Source organism: Crinia signifera, chromosome 3, assembly GCF_055691185.1.
Source record: "Crinia signifera chromosome 3, ASM5569118v1, whole genome shotgun sequence".
NCBI classification, from domain to species: domain Eukaryota; kingdom Metazoa; phylum Chordata; class Amphibia; order Anura; family Myobatrachidae; genus Crinia; species Crinia signifera.
Genome location: NC_139219.1, coordinates 215,133,079 through 215,155,131, shown reverse-complemented (window position 1 = coordinate 215,155,131; position 22,053 = coordinate 215,133,079). Strand labels below are relative to the sequence as shown.

Here is a 22,053-nt window from a genome sequence, read left to right as displayed (position 1 = left end):
TGATGTTGGTTAAATTATTGTAATCATGTCAGCAATACAAAGGTAAACCTGATGCTTTTCCATAATGTTTAACTTTAAACTTACACTGCTGATGCAGGTATACCACTTTTACACCACAAACTCAGCTCCAACTCAGGTGCCACCTGGCATTTGACTTCTTTTACTTGGTGTCCCTACCCAGCATAATGCTGGACGGCAGAAGCCAGCGGAGGCAGGTCCCGGGCCAATGCTTGGAGATGACATAATCTCAAAGCGCCAGGAAAACCACCAGCTGGCAATGCCAATCAACACGCTGGGGAAATCCCAGCACCCAGGAAAGCTGCTGGGCTGCCCCCAGTCTCTGTGTGCCACCAGCCTCTGTCCATGAGGTGAATGGATGCCGCACTTTGGCAACCATTCACTGCCTCCCTGGCTCTGCTGCTGTCTGCATAGTACAGCAGACAGCAGCAGAGGCTGTATGCTACTCCCGCCCATCCTCCTGGTTTACTGCAGGACGCTGCTGGAGGTATGTGCTCCTCCCATTGGTGTAAGCAGGTCAAAACCGGGTTACCCATTTTCACTGCCCCTGAACATGGGTCTTACCCCTGTTTAGTCTGGAACATTTCCCGGGTCGATTTACTGGGTCTTTGGACCCAGGTTATTTTTAACGGGCCCATTTACACCAAGCCCTGACCTGGCAATAACCCGGGATATGTTCTAGATGTAAAAGCGGTATTACAGTGCTTAATGAACATCAGTAGTGTGATGGCATACTCTGCATGACATCACACTACAATGATTGTCGGCATTGTGACAGTCATCAAGACATACCGATCCCCTTATATTACGACCGGTTCCGTTAATTAGCAAAAAACAAAAATACATTTCAGGAATGTTTTGTAAAACTAGGTTTTCTAATTTTATTTTCTTTTTGATCCAATAGGTGTCTCAGCAAGGGATTGAAGTTTATTCACAGCTAAACCATTTTTTGAATGTGACACAAATCATGGACACTTGTGAGTGTGTGTCAAAGCAGAAAAAAAGACTAAAGGGCCGTATAACAGAGATCCAAGGAATTGTTAGAAGAGCCTGGCAGAAGGCTTATAACAACACGGATCTTACCCAGGAAGCATCACTCATTCCTTCAGATGTTATTTCCACTAACTCTTCAGACAGCAAGGACATTTTCCACAGATTTGTCAGACTGCTTCAGGGAAAAGTAACTTTCCTTCTGCAAAGCTTGAGAGAAGTCAACTGCAGATGACGGATGGAACCCTGGTTGCATATAGATATGGGAATTACGAAGAACACATATTTATAGCTGCTCTAATATGCTACCTTTCTTGTGTAAATAACCAATGGAACTTGGGTTGATTTCAGCCCATATACAACTTTCTTCATGAGACCAAAAAATGAATTAAATATTTTACTGAGCTGGTGACTTCCATATATGTAATATCTGTAAACAGGACGTGATATAAATACATAAAGGTATACATGTGGTCTAATGAGTTTCACAAGATAACGTCGCGTAACTCTGCTACCTTTTTTTAGAGTTAATGTACCCCCTTTCAAGCAATGTTCCACACTTATAATAAAAACAGGTGCCAGCAAAAGGACTGTCCTATCAAGATAACAACACACAGTGGCGGATCTTGTGGGTGGTGGGCCCAGGTGCAAAAATATAATTTGGGCCCCCCTACTTCACCAAGTTTACAATATTTAACACGGCAGTGGGTGACAGGGAGTGGCAGAGGGTGACAGAGAGAGGCAGAATGTGAAAGGGAAACAGGAATAAGGTGACAGGCAACAGTGGGCCCTTTAGTCCTCAGGGGCAACAGTGCACTGCATCTACTGCACCAATGGTAATTCCGCCTCTAAAGGCCCATACACACTGGGCGACTTTGAGCTGAAAGCCCCAGAAAACACCTAGCGTGAGATTTAATAGGATGAGAGATCAGAATCTGCAATCATTTACACTGCTAAACCAGGTTGATTTTGAAGTGTAAATGATTGCCGCTTTAAAACAACTGGAGATTTCTCAAATCTCTCATTTTCTGAATCTCTCATCCCATTAAATCTCACCACTTGTTTGAGGGGCTTTCAGCTGAAAGCCGCCCAGTGTGTATGCCCCGGCAATGAGCAGTGAGCGGTGATGTGCGTTCCCACATCATCGCCGGGAAAGATGCTCATCTGCTGGCATTACCAGCAGATGAGCGGCTTTGAGGATGGCTTTGCATAGCGCTGCGCTATGCAAAGCCGCCTGCCCCCCGCTGACCACACAGAGCAAAGGGAAAGCTGCTCAGTGTGTATGCACTCAGCAGCTTTCCCCCCCAGTGATAACAGCGGTCATCGCTGTCCATACACGCTGGGCATAATTGCCCAGTGTCATGGACCTTAACAACACACATAATAAGACAATACATTGTTGTATCCCATTTAAAAAAAAAATTTTTTATTTGAAGCAGTAGGCTATCATGCACAAACAAAGTGTGTGTGTGTGTGGGGGGGGGGGGGGGGTTGATGCACAGTGGCGGTTTTTTTTTTTTTGTGGTAATTGTCTAGAAGCAATTGCAGCAAAAAAGCCCCCACTGCCACGCATCATATAGTCCTTCTCTGACTGTTTTTGGGTGCATGCACAGTCAACCACAACCCACCTTCCCAAGCAACCACCACACATCGCTGTGGAGCAGTGCCTGTCAATTTAAAAAGTGCTACATTAATAAGAGTAAAGTTGCATATACACGGTGTGATTTTGGCTTAACTTTCCTTACAATTTTGACTATATAGTCAAAATCATAAAGAAAGTTAGCCAATATCACACAGTGTTAAGGGGCTTGCGATACCAATGCGTGGTCCTGTGAGGTGCAGGCACAGTCTATTTTTACTACGGAATGGATTGTTTAGGAAGGCCATGCTGCAGAATGGTCTACTCTCTTCCCCCAATGGCATCGTAAAGTATGTATGCAATTGATGATGCTGGCACCCAGGGCCGGATTATAATGGGGGCACAAGGGGTCAGTGCCCCTGGGCCCCCCTCTAGCTAGGGGCCCCCTGTGGTTGGCATGTATTTTTCAAAAAAAAAATAATAATTTTAAGCTGAAGGTTTTGTGCATGGGAGTGGGGTAGTGCTGCAGCTTCACCTATCTGCCAATGTGACAATGATTAATGGTGCTGAGCATTGGGAGCCAAGTGTGCAGTGCATTACTGGGAGTTGACTAAGTCCCATGACACTTTGCACCAGAGGGCAGAGGCTGAGACGTTTGTGCTGAGCTCTGATTGGTGGAGCTCATTACATGCTTCTCAGGCCCATGGATAACAGCAGCAGCAACCTAGTCATGGGAGGGTTTTAATCAGAGGCAGCACTGGGACTGTGAGGTCTCCTACAGAGTAAGGTGCAGAGGGACAAACACAGGCTTTTCATGTGGTAAGTATTTATGTATGTGTGTGTGTATATATATGTATGTATGTATGTATCTATCTATCTATCTATCTATCTATCTATCTATCCATCCCCTGAAGTTACCCATTGACCAAGTTTATACTGCCTTTACTCTGTGTTTTGACAGTGTAATATTCTCCCATGCAGTTTGCGGCCAGTAATGACAAGTGCAAGGGGGCCCCCCTGTCTAAAGAGCCCCTGGCCCTCCGAAGGCTTAATCTGGCACTGCTGGCACCCCGCCAGGTCCCTGTGGTTGCCAATATTTGCGGCTGTGGGGAATTATCCATGTGTATGCCGCTTTAAACATGTTTTAACATTTCAATTATAGAAAAAAAATCATTTTACTCCCATTGTTTGGTGAGCTCTGCAGTGTACAGCAGCAAGCTGTTCCATCTGTAGTAGAGAGTCCATCACTAATATGGTTATAGATTTAAGAGTCAACAGTGTCTAGGTAAACTGTCAAAAGGTTGACACCAAAAGGTTAACATCAAGGAGGCAAATTTTAAAAAAGGTCAACATGCCCAAGGTTGAGATTGACAAAGGTCGAAGTTAACCTTGTCAAAGTTAACCTTTTGAATGTCTACCTGTTGTCATTGTTGACTTTTTTGTGTCGACCTAGACATATCCGATCTTTAGGAAAAATAAATATGTAAAAATTAGGTATTCCAGTTCTGGAAATCATTGTCTTCATTTTGCCATTCAAAATTTGGACTATATTAAATTACTTCTACTAAGGTACAGCTATTTTTAATATTACCATGATTATATCAACTTTAAATCATTTCTGATATAAGATATAACATATATTCACATGTAGAAAGAGTTGTTTGGACCAGACATTCCTGGTAGGCTCTAAATGGGTTTGCTTACATATTAAAGTAATTTTCTGCCAGGGTAAGACTGGCCCAGAGGGGAAAACCCAATGGGCCCCACCTTCTACATTTATAGTTATCAGGTTCAAAACTGTGCACTTGTGCATTATACATATCTTATCTTATATTGCACACTGCTATGGTTTATTTTCTACAGTGCATTGTTATTTCTATGCTACATTATCATGAATGGACTAGCAGTATTTGCTTTATTATACTATAACTCTAGTGGTTTGCCAAACATTTGTGGCAGCTGGCCACACCCCTAAACATGTGCCTTCTGCACATCAGCCAGCTGATGATGACTTCACTACCTATTGATGGAACAACGATCTCTCCTCTTGCCCCCAAGTACGCTTCCTTAGCATTATTCTTAATTTCTCCCCCTCTTTTAAACCACACGTTCAACACATATCACAGGCCTGTCGTTTCCACCTCAAAAATATCTCCAGGATCAGACCCTTTCTCACCAAGGATGCTACAAATACTTACTAGTCATCTCCAGATTGGCTTCCCTGACAAGAACCTGTCTCCATTCCAAACTATCCTCAATGATGTTGCCCCGCTCATCTTCCTCTTCAAATGTACTATGTCCACCTCCCCTCTATACTGGCTCCCCTTTCCCTTCATAATGCAATCAAGCTCCTCATACTCACTTAAAAAGCCATCACCCATTCCTCTATCACCTACATATCTGACCTCTCCTGACAAATGGTTACTTCCTAATATTCCTGCATCTAAGATTTTGTCCATTGTGCTCCTTATCTCTACCCTTCCCTATCAGACTCTCCACCTCCCTACAAAACTTCAAACAGGCTCTCAAGACCCACGTCTTCATTAAACCCAGCCATCTTTCATAATTTTACACACTTCTGTCTATCTGCCCCTCTCCTTAGAATGAAAGCTCTCAAGAGCAGGGCCCTCTCTCCTCGTGTGCTTGTCTTAGAATATATATATTCGACATGGGACCACTAATGTGCAACCCCAGGCGATTGTGGGAAGTGAGTGCCGACCTAACCCGGAATATATATATATATATATATATATATCTGCCACCCTAATAAAATAATTGCTTCAGTTTAGTTTATGTAATATGTATGTGTCCTTGCACAGCAATTCATTTTTTTACTCATTCATGTATTGTAAGGTGCTGTGTTACCCTTGTGACGCCATATAAACTATAATAATAATTTCCTGGGAGCCTATCTTAATAACTTTAATATAATTATTCTGCTGTATTAATCTAAGAAGTGGATCCAATGAAAGATTAAACAACAGGGGGGACATGGGACAACCTTGTCTGGTACTTGTATACTATCACGGCTCCCACGATGGGCATCGTACAGGGAAAAATCGCATCGCATCGCATGCGATTGCATGTGATGCGATCCGATGTGATGCCATTTTTCACAGAAATCATGGACATGTGTTCAAATCATGTAAAATGCACCCCAAATGTCATTTTTCACACTGTATCACCCCCACTATCAACGCCAACCCGAAGCGTGGCGAGCGCAGCGGCACGCGTCCTATGACCTTTTCATACCCCCACTATCCACGTCAGCGTGGAGTTGAGAATAGAAAGTGTGGCGAGCACAGCAAGCCACCGAGCCCGAAGCGTGGCGAGCGGCCGCGGATACCTGTGAAGCCCGCGAGGGGACACGGATACCTGTGAAGGTATCCGCGTCCCCTCGCAGGGCTCGCTTCGATTCGGATGGTAAATTCTTTAAAAAATCCCCTTTTCTCTGTCATCCATCCTGGTGACACAGCTAACAATGGGACGTTCAGGAGACGGTCCTTTAGGAGGGTACGCTCAGGCTTGCAGTTCTCATCACTGGTCGCCCAAATGAAGCGTCCTCCAATGCAAACTCATGAAACCTGTAGAATTTGGTAAAGGTATGATCAGAGGACCAGGTGGCAGCCCTGCATAACTGTTCTGCTGTAGCCCCATGATTCACAGCCCTAGAGGAAGCAACTGACCTGGTGGTATGGGCATTAATTCTGGAGGGAATAGGTCTGCCTACCTTAGTGTAAGCAAAGGCAATTACTGACCTTAACCATCTAGCAATGGTCTGGTTAGAAGCAGGCCACCCTCTCTTATGCACGTCATATAGTACCAAAAGCAAATCAGTTTTGCGAAACTCCTTTACTGTCTACGATGATGCGCAGAGCACAAACAGCGTCCAATTTCTTCAGCTTGTCCCTATTTCTCGCCTCCTCCGGAGGGCAAAACACCAGGAGCACAATCTCCTTGTTTAAATGGAAATTCAACACAGCCCTGTCATCATGAAATACAAGAAATGGAGACTTCCAAAACAAGGCCCCAAATTCTGAAACTCACCTAGCCGAGGCTATGGCTAACAGAAAAGTAAGTTTCCAAGAAAGATATTTAAGATACATCGACCTTAAAGGCTCAAATGGAGGTTTCAGTGGAACCGACATTACCAGAGACAGGTCCCAAGTCTCATAAGTCCCTGTAAAAATGTCTTTACTTCTGGCAACAGAGCCATTCTTTTCTGAAAGAATATGGATAAAGCAGACAGCTGTACCTTTGAAGACTGCAGGCTAAGCCCCGCTGAAAACCCATCTTAGAAAAACTCCAACAGTCTAGTGACCTTGAACCTAGAGGTGTGTACCTTCTGATGTTCACACCACCTGATATAAATTTCCAAACCCGATGGTAATTAGCTGCCGACACAGGCTTGCGAGCCCTAAGCATGGTTTGGATAACAGCATCTGAGAAACCTTTTTTCCTTAATAAGGAGGTTTCAAAAGCCAGGTCGTCAAATTGAGACGAGCTAGGTCCAGGCATAGAAACGGTCCTTGTTTGAGTAGGTCTGGTCGAAGAGGAAGATGCCAGGAGTCCGTCGACAACTTCAGTATGTCTGAATACCAAGACCTCCTGGGCCAATCCGGAGCAATCAATATGTCTTGCACCGCCTGTGTCCTCACTCTTTTGTGGACCCAAGCAATCATAGGAAACGGAGGGAACACATAGGCGAGGGTGAAACACCATGGAACTGTCATGGCATCCACTGCCCACGCGGTCGGATCCCTGGTCCGAGAACAGAACCTGGGGACCTGACATTTGTGTATGGACGCCATCAAGTTTACCTCTGGAAGCCCCCAGAGAGCTACTATATCCTGATAGACTTCTTGATGCAATGCCCACTCTCCTTCCAGCAGGTCTGCCTTGCTGAGAAAGTCCGCTTCCACATTCTGGATCCCCGGAATGAATACCGCTGACAGAGTTGGAATGTTCACTTCTGCCCACTGAAATATCCGAGAGACTTCCTGCATAGCCATCCTGCTGCAAGTACCGCCCAGATGGGCAATTAAGTAATTAAGTAAGCAACAGCCGTGGCATTGTCTGATTGTATGTAGAAGGTTGACCCATTCAGCAGATCCTCTGCCTGTAGCAGCGTCTTCCAAACTGCCCAGAGTTCCAGAATGTTGATTGGCAGTTTTGATTCCTCTTTGGACCACAGACCTTGCATCTGAGGTGCAGGACCCCCCCAGCCCCTGAGACTGGCATCGGTCGTGACGACCAGCCAATCCCACGAGCGAAGGGAACGCCCCATTTGCAGATCCGTCCACCAGATCAACGAGTTCCTTGTCTCCGGAGACAGTAACAGCGTTTCCTGCTTCATGGATTTCGTGTTCCTTGACCAACAGGCCAGAGTGTTCCACTGAAAGGGCATTGAGTGAAAACTTGCATACTGGATGGTCTCGAAAGTTGCTACCATCTTGCCCAACAGCTTCAAGCTTTGTTGGATTCGGTGACTGGAGAATCGACAGCACCAAGCGGCGAATGTCTATTGCCTTGGACTCACACAATGTAGATGTGTATCCAAGATCACACCCAAAAACGGAAGTTTCTGAGTAGGCGTTAGATAAGATTTCGGGAGATTCAACATCCACCCTTTATCTCGGAGAAACTGCGTTGCTATTGTCAGATGTTCCTGCAACTTCTCTGCAGATTCAGCCTTGAACAAAAGGTCATCCAAGTATGGGATAATTACAATCCCTTTTAACCTGAGAGCCGCTGCTATAACAGCCATCACTTTTGTAAAAACTCTCGGGGCTGTGGCTAGCCCAAAAGGAAAAGCCTGAAACTGCAGATGAGTTTCTCATCTCATCCTGGTGACACAGCTAATAATGGGACGTTCAGGAGACTGTCCTTTAGGAGGGTACGCTCATGCTTGCAGTTCTCATCACTGGTCGCCCAAATGAAGCGTCCTCCGATGCAAACTCATGAAACCTGTAGAATTTGGTAAAGGTATGATCAGAGGACCAGGTGGCAGCCCTGCATAACTGTTCTGCTGTAGCCCCATGATTCACAGCCCTAGAGGAAGCAACTGACCTGGTGGTATGGACATTAATTCTGGATTAATTAATTAATTCTCCTATTGCGAAACGCAGTAAAGATTGATGTTCTCTGCATATAGGCAGGTGTAGATAAGCGTCCTGGATGTCCACTGATGCTAGAAATTCTCCAGGTTCTATGCTTAAAAGCACTGACCTCAGAGATTCCATCCTGAAGTGATCCACCCATAGATGTAGGTTTAAAGACTTCAGGTTTAGAATGGGTCTGAAGGAACTAAGAAAAGAATGAAATAGAATCCCTTCTTTCTTTCCTCCTGAGGCACCAGGATCACCACTCCCTTCTCGAGAAGCAACGTTGCCGCCCCCAAGAGGGCTTTTCGCAAGCGAGCTTCCTACGGTAGGGGTTTAGGAAGAAATCTCTTTGGAGGAACACCCCAGAGGTTAATCCTGTAACCCTGAGAAATGATGGAAAGAACCCAAAAGTCCGGAGTGGAGTGATTCCACATATCCCGAAACTCCAGGAGGTGACCTGCCACTGATTCCAAAACAGGGAGCCTCCGCCCGTCATGCTGAGGACTTATCCTCACTTTTGGAAGGGTGCTTCTTGGTAAAGGCCCCAAAGAAGGATCTGGGTGGCCTTCCTTTGCCAGAAGGAAACATTCCTCTGCCTGCTTGTCCTCTATTGGGCGCACCACCTTGAAAGGAGGAGCGAAAGAATGGTCTAAAAGTGCCAAACACTAATTGTTTAGAGGTGGTAGGAAGGAAAGTACTCTTTCCCCCGTGGCTTGCTTGATAATGGAATCCAGTTCTGCCCCAAAAAGAAGTTCTCCTTTGAAAGCTAATGCCTCTAGGGACTTTTTGGTTCACTGTCAGCTTCCCAAGCTTTAAGCCAAAGGGCTCTCCTAGCTGTCACAGATGTGGCAGACACCTTTGATGCCATCTTAGCGCCTTCCTCACAAACGTATTCCACAGCGAACCTAGCTTTTCTGCCAAAGCAAAGGCTTCTGTATCAGTTTGAAGCTGATTACTCAAAGCATCAGCCCACTTCATCATGGCCTTAGATACCCAAGCAGATGCAATAACAGGGTGTAAGATAAAGCCTACCCCTTCAAAAACAGCTTTAAGACAGCTTCCCATCTTTTTGTCCACGGGGTCCTTGAAAGCAGCACCCCTTTTTCACAGGCAAAGCAGTAGATTTAGACATCCTGGCAACGGGTGCATCCACTAGATGGATCTTTTCCCCCAATTTCACTTGCTCCTCCGGCATGGGATACATATTTCAAATCTTTGGGGCATAAGAAGCCTTCTATCAGGTGTCTTCCATGCCTCCCCCAGCAATGCTATCATCCCCTCATCTGAGGGGAAAGTAATTGCGTCCTTGCGCAGTTTCTTAAATACACTCTGAGCTGGCACTTTATCCTCATCTGAGAGATTCAAAACTTGTTTAACAGCTAGAATCAAATCCTCAATACCAGGGACAGAAGCTTCATATTCTTCCGTCTGGTCCCAAAAAGTATCCTCTGTATATTCCCCTTCATCTTCAGACTCTAAAGTCAGCAGGGGAGGAGTAGATAAAGGTTGCCTGGGGGAAGTCACTTCAGGGGCCTTGGTAAGCTGCTCCATAAAAGTATTTATTTTATGGACACTCTGAGCTGAGTCCTGCATCACCTGCAGTAAAGCAAGGTCCCCCTGAGATGGAGTAATAGAGCCCACAGAGGGTTGAGGGGAGGAAAAAGGCCTAGGAGATTTTACTAGCTAATTTCTCTGCCTATTTAAAGCCTGTACTAAGGCATTCATAGATCTTCCCAAGGCAGCCACCCACGCAGGTTCAGGCTGCTCAGACCTCTGGGCTTGAGCCCCACTGGGCACAGACTCACATGAAGGGCACAAATCCCCTTGATCCATCCGTTCAATAGTTACAGTAATTTAACACCGCAAAACCTGCAGTTAATTAACATGGCAGGAACTCCCTCCTCAAGAACAGCAGCACTACACCTTTCAGTCATGATTACACACAGTGCACAATGTCAGACGTTTGCACAGAATAACGTAACAGTGTACTTATCTGTCTGCACTGCTGCAATGGCCCCTCAGCGGTCACCAGGGAAAGCGCTGCCTAGGAGAAACTTTCACTCTGATCTGCAGTTAAATCCTCCTTCAGCTCCGCAGTGTGGAGAGAAAAGGCGCAAAGAACGGAGTGTAGGAAGAGACCAAGTCAATGCTTCAGCGGGGAGGGAAGCCTTTTGGCGCCTTTCCCCCTTAAGTCGCTCCTACCAAGTGCTTCTGGTCACATCCAGTGTCTCTTCTCTGATCGGGACCACTTGGAAGCGTCCAGCTGTAATAGTCATCAACTCCATATGTGGAGGGAGCCGGTTCAGGACTCACCCCAGGGCCCAGGAAACCTTCTTTCCTGGAGGTTAAAGCGCTGTGCAGAGAGGGCAGACAGCGTCCCTCTGCACACAGAGAGCTGACAGGACGCACTTCTGTCAGCCTCTGCTGTGCTCTCAGTGTGAATAAACTTCCTATGGAAGTTGCACACTGGAAACCTGCACTAACTAGTGAATAGTAATAAAATAACAAACACCTAGCTACTCTACAAAAAAGGCTGCAGCGCGGAGACAGTTAGCATAGTATCCACTCCAGTGGGCACCTAAAATGAACTGAGGAATGCTGGGATGCAGAAGGGAGGAGCCTGCCTCTCAAACAAGTTAGCATATGTGCCTTGCTCCTGTGGACCCTCCTACATCCCATGGTTAGCTGTGTTACCAGGATGGACGACAGAGAAATAGAGTAAATATGGTTTTGGGTATAAATCTTACCATTTAAAGGGTTCTTGATAATATGGAAGTAGTCCTACTTGTGAACTGATTTGTACACGTGAGCTACTAATTTGCCCAATTTATTACCTAGTGTTCATTCTAGCACCCTGCACCTTTCAAAACCTATGTAGTTTCTCCATACGCCTGGAGTGTCGCTCTCTGATATGGTATGGCAAATTTGGTTCTATATCTCAATACAGACCAGGCTGTACTAAAAGCACCAAAGCAGACAGTGACACCCCAGGTAGGAAGGAGGAACTGCACAGGTGCAGGGTGCTAGAATGAACACTATTACCCAATCTATAGTATTTGTTTTTCATATAATCCAGTTTATATTTAGACAGGGACAGCCCAATAGGTCTCTTAAAAAGATGGCGGCTTGTTTGTAAGAAGCAGTTTTACATGTGATATATATTGAATTTAAAAAAAAATGGCAAATCAAGTGCCAAATGGGATGGAAGCACTGCCAGGGGAGTTCAAGGGAAATCAGATCCCACTTGTGCCTCAGACAAGTTGCTCTCTCTACGCTTTCTCATAATGCCCTTGGAGGTCTCCCAAAACAGTATTGGGTCATCAAGATGTATATATTATCATCATGTATTCATTCTATTTGAGGTACAATTTTTTTTAAATCATCCAATTGTAATAGATATGTAGAAAAGTGCCATGTATGAGACAAGGCCAGAGAGGGATTAGCAAATGATATTATACTAATTGGCACATGATCTGAGATTATGATATCACCCAGGGATGCTTCCTGAATTTGAGAGAATAGAGATTGTGAGGATAAGATATAATCAAGAGGGTGTCCTATGGACAGCGGACAGATGAGTATATGATCTTCATTTATTAATAGTTTGACAGAAAGAGTGAGAATTATTGATCTGGGGATCATCTACAGTATTAAAGTTACCACCCACTATGCCACCGGGAGTGTCTCTAGGGTAGATGTATGAAGCAGTGATAAGGGAGGAGAAGTGATAAAGTGTCTGGTACTTTATCACTGGCCAATCAGCTCCTGACTGTTAAGCAAAAGGCTGAGTTTAAAAGGGGATAGTTAGGAGCTGATTGGCCGGTGATAAAGTACCAGGCACTTTATTACTTCTCCTCCCTTATCACTGCTTCATACATCTACACCTCTGTGAGCCAAAAATTGTGTTAATTCTGCAAAATAGGTTATTGGGTTATCTGTTGCATATATATTCAGGAGTGTACATTTTACATTTAAAATTATTAATATATAGCAAAATAAATCGACCCTCAGGATGTAGATATTGATATGTAATGTTGTGCTGGAGATTACGGCTAAAAATGATGGTCACTCCTCTAGATATAGACCTTAAAAGGGCAGAAACACAGTCCTGGATTCAATTATCCCTTAAGGCAGAGTCGTCTCCAGTAGAAACTCTATCTAAACCCCTTATTTTTTCAACAAAGAGAAAACCCTCTTTCTCTAAATGGGAGTATGGAGGCATCCCACATTCCTACAGTATTTTTTGGGGGTGTCAATTTTTAATTTTCAGCACATAAAACCCCAATTAATGTACCACATTTGCTCACTATGCTTAGGTCAAAACAGGTTACCATTCCTAGTCTCATAATCCATGTGGATGATTAAGTATGAAAAAGTTGACAAAAAAATTCCAAAAATCTTGTGTCGACCAGTGCCTCTCCTTAGCCTCCAAACTTTCAATTGTTCCCTGAAAACTCACCTCTTCAGGCAAGCTTATCATATTCTGGAATCCTCACAAAACCTCTAGTAGCATTCATATCTAATTGTATTCCATCAGGACCATTATTATTATTATTATTATAATTTTAGTTATAAGGCGCCACAAGTGTTTCGCAGCGCTGTACAAAGGAACAATACAGGGAGACAAAGCTTGGCATAACATTGAATAAATAACAAAAATACAGTACAAATAAAGAGCGCCACAGATCAATACACATTACAGCTTAAATGTAAGTAGTGAGGACTCAATCAACATACAACTAGAGGCTTGATGCCAATGATGGAGAGGAGTATGCGGACAAAGATGGTCACTGAGTGTTGGAGTATAGGAGAGCTGTGAGTGAAATGTAAAGAGAAGTGGGCTTTGACAACAGGAGGGAAGAGGGCCCTGCTCAGAGGAGCTTACAATCTAGTAGGAAGGGGAGACAGACAGATTACAAGAGGTGCACGCGAGTGGGCGGTGGTTAGATAGCAGGATGTAAAAAGGCAAGGGGTCGGAGAACCAGCTGGTTTATGCAGTGGAAGGGTACGCTTTGGTGAGTAGGTGAGTTTTCAGTGCCCGTTTGAAGCTTTGCAAGGTCGGGGAGAGTCTAATGGAGCGAGGGAGTGCGTTCCACTGAAGGGGTGCAGCACGGGCAATGTCCTTTACTCTAGCATAGGAAGCAGTGATCAGGGTGGAGGAAAGACGACAGTCGTCAGCCGACCGTAGAGGGCGGGATGGTGTATGAATGGAGATGAGGTTAGAGATATATGGAGCAATGGAATTAGAGATGGCCCTGTATGTGAGTGTGAGGTGATTGAAGAGGATTCTGTAGGGGAATAGAAGCCAGTGCAGATTTTGTTGAAGGGGAGTGGCAGAATTAGAGCGGCGGGAGAGGAAGATAAGCCTGGCTGCAGCATTGAGGACAGATTGGAGAGGAGCCAGTTGGGATTGAGCGAGGCCGGTGAGGAGAACATTGCAGTAGTCGAGCCGTGAGATGACCAGTGAGTGGATGATCAGCTTAGTTGCACTCTGTGAGAGAAAGGGCCTGATGCGAGCAATGTTGCGTAACTGGAACCGGCAAGAATGGGCCAGGGCTTGGATGTGGGGTGCAAAGGAGAGGGAGGAGTCAAGAGTGACACCAAGGCAGCGGAGTTGGTGAACGGGGGAGATGATGGTGTTGTTAACAGTGATAGAGATATTAGTAGGGGGCATAGCTCTGGGTGGGGGAAAGACCATCTTGTAATCTGGTGGGACTGCCATGCTATGGAATTGTATACTTATGTATCCCTCCTATTATCCCTATAGATTGTAAGGTTTGCAAGCAGGGCCCTCTTACCTCTATATATTACTGCCCAGTTTGTTTAAACACTGTTTCCAAATACAAAGCTTAATGGAATATGCTTCGTTATATAAGAAAATATAAATAATAAATGAATAATTTCTTACAGCAGTAATAATTCATTATAGCTAAGAATTGTTCAGGAGCCAAACTGGTTATACCACAGCTCTGTGAGTTGGAAAGCGAATCTAACACATTTCTTAGTGAGCAGTGCGGTGTAATTTATTGTATAATAGTTGGGTATATAGTCTCTGAATTCTAAAAATAACTATTTGCAGACCCCTCCATAGGAAACACAGATATTATGAAACAGCTGGGGAGCTGCGCGTTGTTTGGTCCCGTGTTGTTAATAAAGACAGCAGCTGCCAGCCTGCCTGACACTACCGGCAGCAGTCGGCCCAGCACCAAGCTGCCAGTAGCCTCCCACGTGTCACCCTCTACATAACCTGAGGGACGGCCGCCATCGGCATTAAGAAATCTGTGCATAGTTTAACCAAAGACGGTACCAAAGATGGTTAACCCAAAGACGGCCATCCATCCTCAGGCTGTGAGTAACAAACAGTTTCCCTGGTAACCGTAGCGAACGATACAGGAAAAGGAAGTGACGTTTTCGGAACCGGAAGTGTAATCGAAACGGCGTGTGCCTGGAGAAGCTGGATAGCATTTTGCATCATTTTCTTATAAGTACGTAAACGCTATGTCAGCCCTGGTTAGATGTGTGCATGTTATGACTGAAAGCCTGCGGGCTGGTGTTGCACTTTAACCATCATGTTATCGGTGGCTACGGTTATTTAGCCATAATGATGAGTACAGCTTTTCTAGTATGTTATGCTGATTGGCTGCATACTCTGCCTATATCTTGTTTTGCTTTTTTATGCAAGGACTGTACATTCTCCTAGTCTATCCTACTGATTTTTCAGTTTCCAGAACTATGCACCGTTTAGTTTAACATTAAACACTTTCTAACATATCTGGCAAGGTGGAACATATTAACCTGTATAACTGTGATGTCCAGCATGTGTACTAAAATCATGTTGCAGAAAATGCTCAGGGAACAGATTTTCAGCAGAAACCAATGTACCCTGAATGTATTTAGAGGATGTCACAGATGTCTAAAAATACTGCTCCTTTATCTTTAACCAGGAAAGCCGGATCAGAAAATGTGCCACAGTTCTGAATAGATTAATTTCTGTATCCTGAAAGATTGTCATTTGTACAAAAAGTGTTAAGGCCCCCATACAGTATGCGATTTTGGCACATCGGGTGAAATCGTCCCAAATCGCATGCATATGACATCTGTTAACTGGAGCTTGCATGTACATGCACGTTACAAATACAGTTGGGTCTGTTCCTTTAAGTAAAGTGAAACGCATACAGGACACAGGCATTTCAGCCACGTGTGGGATGCCTTGTGCCTCGATTCCTGGGTCAGCGATCTTATTTCTCACTGTTACAAGCTGGAGTTCCACAAGTCTCCCCCTCAGCGATACTTCCAGTTGGGTCTGGCATGTGGCAGACGAGACAGGGGACATGCACACAGACAGCTTGGGGATACTGTGTGACGTCAGCATATCTAGCGGTCTGTCCAGAATCAGCGTCCACCTCAGAGTCGAAGAGTGCTGGATGGCAGGGCGTCTCTTGCCGGGTGGTCCGTCCGGAAATTTCTGTTTCCTGATTTCTGTAGTCCCGTACCTGGACGACCTCCCAATAAAGGCTCGGTCAGAGATGCTTTCGGGGGAGGTGATCAATCGCACGATTAAGGTTTTATCACATCATGGCTGGGTCTTGAATCTACAGAAGTCCCAGCTGGTTCTGTCCCAGCGACTCCAGTTTGTAGGTATGATCCTGGACACTGTGGGGGGAAGTGTTCCTGCTGTCGGAGAAGGCAACAGCACTCCAGAATTTAGTCAAAGAGGTGCTCCGTCTAAACTGTATCTCTGTCCATTTGTGTTTCTGCTTGTTGGGCAAGATGGTAGCCTCATTCGAGTACTTTCAGTATGGAAGTTTCTATACCAGAACTTTTCAGCTAGACGTCTAGAGCAAGTGGTCAGGGTCTCACCTGTAGATGCACAAGATCATACGTCTGTCCCCTCAGACGAGGATGTCACTCCTGTGGTGGCTACAGGGGATGCAGTTAAAATCCCGGCGGTCGGGATCCCGGCGTTCAGAATCCCGACGCCGGAATCCGGACCGCCGAAATCCCGACACTTTTTCCCTCCGTGGGTGTCCACGACACCCCTGGAGGGAGAATAAATTAGCATGTGAGCAATTTTGAGTGAATTCTGGCACCGGGCCCGCTGCGTGGCGAGCACAGCGGGCCCGCAAGGTGGGGCGATCCATGTCCCCCCCTTGTCGGGATTTTGGCGGTCGGGATTCCGGCGTCGGGATTTTGAACGCATTTTACGGCGGACGGAATTTGCACCACACATACGGTAGTGAGCAATTTTGAGTGAATTCTGGCTGAAATCAGCCTGTGAAGGAACAGCAACTGAGACCCTTAGCAACTAAATGTATATGCTATTTATAGATCTCAAATACCTGCATATAGAACTATTTTTAGATTTCATGTGGTCAATTCAACCCACCAAGCATTGCATTGATGGGCATATATCAGTCATTTAGAATAGTGTTCCTGTGGAGAGTCATGTTTTAAAATAATCTGAGTATTAACCTATATATACAATAAAAAATAATTTGGTTATTCAGCAGACTGTACAAATCTTTGCTCAAATACACACAAGGATTTTTTGTTGGTAATTAAATACCGTCCTTAGTATTGCACTACTTTTGAAATGTAATTTCTAATTGTTCTATTACCTGTGATCTGGGGTCTCACCTATCCCTTTACTTTCTCAGATTACTGTGTGCCATGGCAGGTATTTTGTTTGAGGATATCTTTGATGTGAAAGATATTGACCCTGAAGGGCGCAAATTTGACAGAGGTAATGCATAATTTCTTTGTATTTGCCTGTATAGCGCTAACATAGTCGATGCCACTTCACAATTAGGAACAAATACAATAATAATACAAATAAAAAAATTGACAAATTACTGTGATTTACTATGAGTGCACTAAAAATAGGCAAATTACTATGATTCATTAGGAGTGCACTATAGCTTTATTATGGTTGGCATATTTTGCTATGGACCTTTTAGCTAGATAGCAGAAGAGTACAGGGAGATCTTGATTCACCTTTTGTGCACCCATGCACTTAATGTGCGCATTTTTGCGAATTCGAAATCGAATGAGCAATTTGTCTTTTTTCATTTGAAGCACTGTTTGGGGAGGCACCCATGGTGGGGATTACAGCTTGGTGTGTCTGGGCTTCCTAATATAACTTGTATAAGAATTTGGGGAGCTCTTATTAAGAGCAAACTGGTTAAACATCCGGCCTGCATTTCCCTTATATACTAATCCATTCCACCTATCAAAAATGCAGACTGATGATCGTCAGTCTGCCAAGGAATTGTGGAAATTGTGCATGTTAAAAATCCCTGATTCACTGATACCGAACATTTTTTGTGTTGGTATCAGCATTTTGGAAATGCAACATGTTAGTTTTCCTGTATTCCCTGACCCAGGCGTTGGGGGGAATCGGGGAATTGTGACAATCAGTTGCTGGTTTATGGGCCCCTTTAGAAATATAAATTGTCTTATTCATAATGGATATGGCCTTCCTATATTCACAAGTATCTTATGTTTCTATGTTTCTATTAGGGGTGGGTGGCTTCTTCATATATTTAATATGGTTTTACTGTAGAAGCCTCTTTTAACTTGGTGTTTTTAGCTGGCTTTCAATGAAATGTTGTTTCAGTACTAAAACAATAGTGGATATTAGACAAAGTAGTAAGAAGGCAGCACTAGCACATCTGCAGGGAAATAGGGGGCTTATTAGTCAGTGTACACGCCATAGATTTAAGTTGGTCCACTCAGATTAGGAGACCTTTGAGACCATATATGTTGGTTCAGTTTCCATAAAGGTTCTGTGAGCTAGTCCGGATAGCTTATATTGGATTGTACACAATATTGTTGCTCATTCTATGGGCTGACAGAACATCAGAACAGCAGAAGAACGGATGACCAGGAAAATTAGGGTATTTTAGTGCCTAGTTCAGACCTGTCCGCTAGGCTGCATTCACTCGCAGCTTAGCGAACAGGTAAACGCCACCCGCCAGAGGAGCAATTGACTGTCCCCCTTCGCCGAGCGTATTGATGTGGTTTCATGTGAATGGATGTGTAAGCTTACACACCCAGTCGCATGCAGCCGTACAGGCGAAAAATCATTTCATGGTCGCCGACCATTGCATTACTTTTTTTTTTTTTTTTTTTTACCCATTTGCAAAGAAGTCAGTCTGGACTGTTTTTTATTTGCCACGGATATGGCCGAATTCGGGGCGGGCGCCTGACGTCATGTGACGTCTGGCCCGAGCAGGCTTCGACATGCCTGTATTCACATGTCTGTCCTCTTCTCATCCCCGTCTGTACGAACTCTTGGGCAAATGTGATTCTCGCCGAAGGAGTTCACACAGCGGGTCTGCACATGCATCCATACGCAGACCTGTAACATTAATCCCTGGACCGAATTTGTACAGTACCAAGCCAACCTGAATCACCCCCTTAGTGTATTTAGTATGGATTTAGGGGTAGGGTTATGCCCAGACAGCCACAAGTGGAGATTGAGCCTGCGCTCAGTTATGGTGCATCCACAGTGCTAGAAATGGAATCTTCTTAATATTAAAGTGATGCAGATGGTGGGGATGGGCGGATATAGAAGCAAAAGAATTAGCAGGCCAGGCTTTGAATGTTTAAGGAGTTGCTGGTTTGATCTAGAGGGATTATAGATCACAACAGATGGACAAAATGTGTTGTATGTTGCATTCAGGCAATATGCTTCTGGTTTGCAGGATTTGAAGAATCAGAATGATGTGTGGGGGAGATGAGAAGGAATCCAGGTTTGGTAATATCATGCTGCTAGACTCAAAGTGATTGAGGAGTAGATGAAAATATTGCAGCTACATGTAGCTAGCAAAGACAGTAAAGAGGTGTATTGGTGTTAGAGCGCAGTGGACGAGAGAGTATGAATAAAGTTGCAGATGTTTTTATTCAAACCTAATACCATGGAAGCTTGTTAAACTTTGTGGGATCTGATAGAGGTTTAAGAATGAGTGACATAAAACTAAGGCAGATAAATAACAGCGAAGTACTGAGACATGAAATCTGCAGGTTTCATATACAGGTCAGTGAATGATTCACTGTGGTCATCAGCTGTATTGCTGAAGATAAAGCAAAGTAAATCTTTTAGTCCATGGATACGTTCATTAGTCACGCCTTTCATTTACAATTTTGCATGTGTTCTTTTCTAGTTTCTAGGCTACATTGTGAAAGTGAGTCATTTAAGATGGATCTGATTCTTGATGTGAATATACAGATTTATCCCGTAGATCTAGGTGAGTGTGTGACCACTTTGTAGCCCGCTGTTGCTTACCGTTATGCATGTTAAAATGGTACCATGACATACATGTGTGATCTCTTCTCAGGAGATAAATTCCGATTGGTTATTGCCAACACTCTCTATGAAGACGGAACATTGGATGATGGCGAATACAACCCGAACGATGACCGTCCTTCCAGGTGCAACAAGATATTGAATAATAGAAAACACTGGTTGGCTTATTAGTGGGGCTAGGAATGTTGGTAGTGTTCACTTGACTAAAGAAAACGCAAAATGAGATGCAATGCGCTGCTGGATATGGTATTACTCCGGATAATCAGCTAGAGCAAAATGAATGAGGACACACTGTTTAACAAGATATACATTTATATAATTGTATTTTAGCTGATTATCCCATATCCAGCAGCACATTGCATCTCATTTTGTGTTTTCTTTTTTGCTTTACTGACGTGAGTCTAGGCGTACTCACAGAGGTGCCTGCTGCAACTGGTATAATTTATACCTCTATATATTTTATAAGTGTTGAATTGATTTTAACTATTAAGCGCCGGGTTGTGTAGCCTGGAGAGGATTTGTTTCAGTCCATTTCTGAGTCCTTGACAGTGTTTTTGTTTTTTTTAGAGCAGACCAGTTTGAATATGTTATGTATGGAAAGGTCTACCGGATAGAAGGGGATGAAACATCCACCGAAGCTGCCACTCGACTGTAATTATTCACATTTTTCTATTTTCCTCCTTACATGCGCTGCTACATTCTCCACCCTTTACATCACACCATCTTTACCACATGATATAGCCCATGGTAACTGTTTCCTGTCGCCTTATAGGTCTGCATATGTATCATATGGTGGCCTGCTGATGAGACTGCAGGGAGATGCGAATAATTTGCACGGATTTGAGGTGGATTCCCGCATTTACCTCATGATGAAGAAACTTGCCTTCTGAATGAAGATGCTGCAAGGAAATGATAGTATTGTGGGATGAACTCTGCAGTCTGGACTGGCCACTATGAGTGGCATCTGCTTTCTCATTCTATGGTTTTGTATTTAATTAAAATATATTTTTATATGTTCTCTATTCTGTTACAAGAGTGAGAAAATACTATTCACCTGTAAAATGTTGTTTGCAGTTCTGGATAAAAAAAGACCTACTTAAAAAACTAAATCCTTCAGAGCAATACTCTTTGGATTTATATAATGGCACATATTGTAAATTCAGTGCATACGCTGATGAAGTGACTGGGACAACCCTGTTTCATATGTACATTTTAGAGCTATACAGCTGTAGCTACCTCAATCATTATACCAGATATGAATATACAAACATACAATACCGAGTGTGAGTGAGCCGCCAGGGTCCATGCAACTTTGCTAATGTCAGCTGTGTTTTTGTTTGTTTTTTTGGCCTGTCACATGGAGAATGGATTCAAGGGATGCCACTGTGATAGTGCCTCTTTACAAGGCATTGGTGAGACCACACTTGGAATATTGTGTTCAGTTCTGGGCACGACACCTTAAAAAGGACATAAATGAATTGGAACAGGTACAGAGAAGGGCGACTAAGCTAGTAAAAGGTCTCAAATCACTAGAATACAAAGATAGGTTAACCAGGCTGAATATGTTTTTACTGGAGAAACGGAGGGTGAGAGGTGATATGATTTAGAATGTTCAAATACAGGATTGGGAATCATGGAACTGGGAGATGATTTGTTCAGTAACTGGTCTATACTTGGGAAACGCGGTCATATGCTGAGGCTCGAGGAAAATAAATTCCATACTGAATTAAGAGCAGTAAAGTTGTGGAGGTCATTGCCGATTGAGGTGGTTACAGCAACTACTGGTAAAGAATTTAAATCAAAACTGGATGCATTTTTGGCCACTAAGGGAATCCTATAGATATGACTTACTCAAGTCAGTAGTTACGAGTTAAATAGGTTGAACTCGATGGACTGTCTTTTTTCAACCCTAAATACTATGTTACATTGTAGCACTTCATGTACAAATTTAGGGACCCAGTCACACACAGATATACTGTACAAATGTTATATGCAATCACTTAGCTCAGTCTTCTTGTGGGTCCTAGTTGCATTGTGTTGTGATTGAGGTGCAT

The 22,053-nt window shown here is 44.0% G+C and overlaps 3 protein-coding genes across 6 annotated transcripts in view; 2 read left to right on the top strand and 1 right to left on the bottom strand.

The window, feature by feature from the left end:
- THPO (thrombopoietin) overlaps window positions 1-1,487 on the top strand; it is a 48,551-nt gene extending 47,064 nt beyond the window's left edge. Inside the window, exon 4 of the mRNA XM_083177392.1 lies at window positions 923-1,487. Coding sequence (XP_083033518.1) covers window positions 923-1,243 — 321 coding nt within the window. The 3' untranslated portion in view covers window positions 1,244-1,487. The remainder of the gene's footprint in view (window positions 1-922) is intronic.
- The window catches only part of CHRD (chordin), a 204,489-nt gene extending 189,430 nt beyond the window's left edge, over window positions 1-15,059 (bottom strand). For 2 of the 3 annotated variants that reach the window (XM_083177388.1, XM_083177391.1), the window contains exons 1-2: window positions 14,999-15,059; window positions 1,102-1,254 (exon numbers count right to left, since the gene is read on the bottom strand). The gene's annotated coding sequence lies outside the window, so the exon portion shown is untranslated. Of the gene's footprint in view, window positions 1-1,101; window positions 1,255-14,599; window positions 14,971-14,998 lie in introns of those variants that run through there. The other variant, XM_083177390.1, reaches the window with a different exon arrangement.
- POLR2H (RNA polymerase II, I and III subunit H) lies at window positions 14,956-21,021 on the top strand. Of its 2 annotated transcripts, none has more exons than XM_083177393.1 (6): window positions 14,956-15,176; window positions 17,349-17,434; window positions 19,857-19,940; window positions 20,031-20,124; window positions 20,567-20,650; window positions 20,772-21,021. In XM_083177393.1, the coding sequence occupies exons 2-6, from the start codon at window positions 17,362-17,364 to the stop codon at window positions 20,887-20,889; spliced, it is 453 nt and encodes a 150-aa protein (XP_083033519.1). In that variant the 5' UTR covers window positions 14,956-15,176; window positions 17,349-17,361; the 3' UTR covers window positions 20,890-21,021. The 2 variants fall into 2 exon arrangements, with proteins under 2 accessions (XP_083033519.1, XP_083033520.1); XM_083177394.1 differs by lacking the exon at window positions 14,956-15,176 and adding an exon at window positions 15,193-15,313.
- Window positions 21,022-22,053: the final 1,032 nt, after the last annotated feature.

Excerpts from the sequence above, each read along its gene's own strand:
- POLR2H (XM_083177393.1), top strand. The coding sequence starts at position 17,362 with ATGGCAGGTATTTTGTTTGAGGATATCTTTGATGTGAAAGATATTGAC. Across the intron at positions 20,125-20,566 it reads AACGATGACCGTCCTTCCAG|AGCAGACCAGTTTGAATATG; the intron begins GTGCAACAAGAT and ends TGTTTTTTTTAG. Across the intron at positions 20,651-20,771 it reads ACCGAAGCTGCCACTCGACT|GTCTGCATATGTATCATATG; the intron begins GTAATTATTCAC and ends GTCGCCTTATAG.